The 3610-nt window shown below is 44.5% G+C and overlaps 1 protein-coding gene across 1 annotated transcript in view; it reads right to left on the reverse strand.

Moving 5' to 3' along the window:
- Positions 1-2526: 2526 nt before the first annotated feature.
- Positions 2527-3610, reverse strand: part of LOC118340422 (5-hydroxytryptamine receptor 1B-like) — a 3919-nt gene continuing 2835 nt past the window's right edge. The window contains exon 4 of the mRNA XM_035678384.1: positions 2527-3608. Within this exon, the coding sequence (XP_035534277.1) occupies positions 2729-3608 (880 nt within the window). The 3' untranslated portion in view covers positions 2527-2728. The remainder of the gene's footprint in view (positions 3609-3610) is intronic.

Genomic DNA, 3610 nt, shown 5'->3' on the forward strand with positions numbered 1-3610 from the left:
TCTTACCAGACCTCTGCAGCTGCTCCTCATCTCTGCTGAGGACTAGAGGCTTCAGGCTACATTAGCCGCTACTAGCATAACACACCCAATCTCTGACTGAACTGGCAGCGCTCGAGTTGCATTGTGGGTAATGTAGGTTTTGACAAGAAGAAGAACGTGTGGGAAAAAAAGTTCTGCTCCATCGATTTTGATCCTTTACGTCCATCGTGAGTCCGACAGAGACATGAGAATGGTGTCAACTATTCCTTAAAAGTGAACAAGACAGGGTTCCAACACATTTTAGATCACATTCTGAGATTTCCTAAATGATGGCACAACATGAACAGGGCTGTAGCTGTCCCCAAGGCAACCTCATACCCACCCCAAAACAGTCTCTTTATTTATTATATGTATTTAAATACCCCTGGAAATCAATGAAACAAGGCGGTAGAAGCACTTTTGTCCACAGGGGCTGCCAGAATTAACACAACATTTAAGTTCCTAGCACATAGTAGATCTAAGTACAGGAAAGGAGAAAGTCGACCGAGGCCTTCTTAACTTAATTTTTAATATTACGTTTAGTGTAAATGTGCACAAATTGTTACTTTGGTGTGTAAAAACAACAAGATTTGTATCATTAAAGTGCCCTAAATGCTGCCGTAGTACCTTGTAAGTCTGCTCTAACATTAAGAGGAGCAGACTAAGTCGTAATTCACTTCATTTGTTAATTATGAAACTTAATCTTAATGTAATACTGATGCCTCTATGTGACTTATATAAACAAGACAATCTGAGAGAAGATTGGATATTTCTATAGTTATTTTTAATGCCTTAATCAGATTGCCACTAAAAACACTACCGTTTGTGTCCACAGGGGCCGCCAGAATCAACACTAAATGAAATTCCTTGTAGCTGCTTTAAATTATATAACTATGATCATATCTTCTTACACAGTGGCCTAAATACCTGCTCCAAAATGCCAAGGCTTTAATACAACTGAAAATCCTGAATTCATTTTTTTGGATCTAAAAACATTTAAATTATATAATTTTAACTTTTAATAATATCAGAATGGGCCTTTAAAAACTCACCATGTGTAATTTAAATTCCCCATCAGGTTCTTATAATATCCTGAGTGGTAGCTACAGCCCCGAACACGTACAGCTTGAGTTCCATCACCAGCACCTTGTTGTTGTTGTTGTTGTTACAGTTTTTTGCATCTTTTTCTGACAACCTGCAAGCAAACAGACTTCTGTTTGAATTTTTTTCCCCAAAAAAACTGTTCTTTTAAGGGATCAGCAGCAGCTAAAGCTTGACATTTATCATGTGACCGTTTGGTGGGAGGAAAAGGGTGATTTTGATCAGAATGACATTTTCCAGCGTTTAAAAAAAAAAAAAAAAGAATCTTCCACAACTTTCTCCTCCGGATGTGGAAGACACCAAATGCCAAATTCCAAGATGCGACTGCGGGAACCCTCCTGTCCGTCGTCAACCCTGTTCGAGTAGATTTGTGTTTGTTTAGCCTGACATGAAATGGAACATCAAAGCTAATATTAACAATTAAGAATGCATCTTTAACGAGAGGTCTGGTAGATAGAATTGGCCCCTCAGAGTCGGAGCTATTTTACAGTGTGACACCCATTCCACTGAGCACAACCCAGACTCCTCAGGTAAATTAAGGGAAGAATCACACTGATGCATACGGATTTACACTCATTTTGGAGCCTTGTTTAAAGTGAACATCAGTAACAGCAAGAAAAGAAAAGAAAATACGTTAGAGCCCGGCCGAGAGAGGAGAAAGAATTATTACCGATACGGCATGAGAATCTTTGAGCTAGAATGAAAACAGTCTGATTTTGTACTGATTTGAATTTGCAAAGTTACTCTTAAATATTCTTTAATAAAGCTATTTTTTTGAAAGAATATTTAACTTAAATATTCTTAAACACGTTAAATAATTTAACCAGTTCTAGTGGCTGAAAGCTGCTTCTGAGCTCTTATTCTCTGCTGTTTGCCTCAGTGTTTTAAATCACAGCGCCTTCTGCTGGACAAACGTTACACTGATACCAACAATAATGATTTTATATTGCGCAACAGGCCAATATCAGCCGATAATATCGGTCGGGCTCTAACATACTTACACTGGCCACGAGGAAAAAAACTAATTGTGTCTTTTTCTCAAACTAAAATCATGCTTTTTATCTCCATCTGGGCCAGGCACGTCTGAGGAACAAAACTAAACTGTAGTAGGCACCAGTATTTCCCCTTATTGAGTCAGGAAAATGAAACACAAATCTTATTTTTTGCCCTTGGGGCTCTTGGTAGCTTAGTCCTAAGCTGTTTGTGCTTACAAGCCAACTGACGTTGACTGTCAAACTCATATGGCAAAGTGAGTCTGCAGGCTGCAGTCCAGTGCAGCGTACAGGCGGGAAAGGCCCCCGCTGTCTGGGGCTATGGGCTTTCTCCAAGTCACTATAATAACACCAGTCACAGAGCTTCACCTCCTCTGCACCAACTGCAGCTGCCTATATGTTTAGATTACATCAGATCACACAATGCAGACGGGATGGCAGCTCAATACATTTCCACAGTCCTCAGGCTCATTCTGCAGCCACATTACCATAAACAATGTGTGGGCGCCCTCAGGGGAAACCTGGGGAGTGACATATTTGTGGGTGGGTTTCTGGCATTATACAGATGATTAGAGATGGGGTCTGAAGGGGGGGGTATTATGGCTGGTCGTCATCGTTCATGCCCTGCAGCATTTAAACCGTATTAGTTTGTGGAAAGCCTGTTTGAAGTCCTCGTTAGACATGGTGTAAATGATGGGGTTGATTAAAGAGTTGAGGTAACCCAGCCAGGTGAAGATGTCAAATAGCTCCGGGTGGAAGCAGGACTCGCACACAGGCACTAGAAGAGTGTAAATGAAAAACGGGAGCCAGCATATGATGTAGGCTCCCAGGATTATTCCCAAAGTTTTGGTGGCCTTCCTCTCCCGGGCGGCGGAGATCCGCTTCTTCTCCAGCAGCGCGTCGGACACAGTGACTTTGACTTGGCTCACGTTCGCGGACGAGGTAGTGTCACAGGAGGAGGTGTCGTTCGTCCCGTAGTTCAGGGAGGTTGTGGACGCCACCGAGCCGGGGGAGTTGGTGATCAGGTGCGCCGAGGTGAGCCTCTTCCCCGGCTTATTGTGCGACTGCTTCAGGATGCGCTTTCGTGCCTCCACATAAATCCTCCCGTACAGCGCGATGAGCAGCAGCGTGGGGATGTAGAACGCGCCGAAGGTGGAGTAAATGGTGTAGAAAATGTGGTCGGTGTTCACGTTGCAGCTCGTCACCTCCTCCGCCTTCACCTGGCGCCAGAAGAAAGGCGGCAGGGAGATGGAGATGGCGATCACCCAGGCGGTGGCGATCATGCCGGCTGCGCGCGCCGGCGTGCGCTTCTTGGAGTACTCCACCGCGTCCGTGATGGCCCAGTAGCGGTCCAGCGCAATTACGCACAGGTGGAGGATGGACGCGGTGCAGCACGTTATATCCGAGGACAGCCAGATGTCGCACACCACCTGCCCCAGCGTCCACGTCTGGCTGACCGTGTAGAGCGCGCTGATGGGCATCACCAGAATGGACACCAG

This window comes from Morone saxatilis, unplaced genomic scaffold, assembly GCF_004916995.1.
Source record: "Morone saxatilis isolate NCDOM2014 unplaced genomic scaffold, NCSU_SB_2.0 Contig7, whole genome shotgun sequence".
Lineage (NCBI taxonomy): Eukaryota > Metazoa > Chordata > Actinopteri > Moronidae > Morone > Morone saxatilis.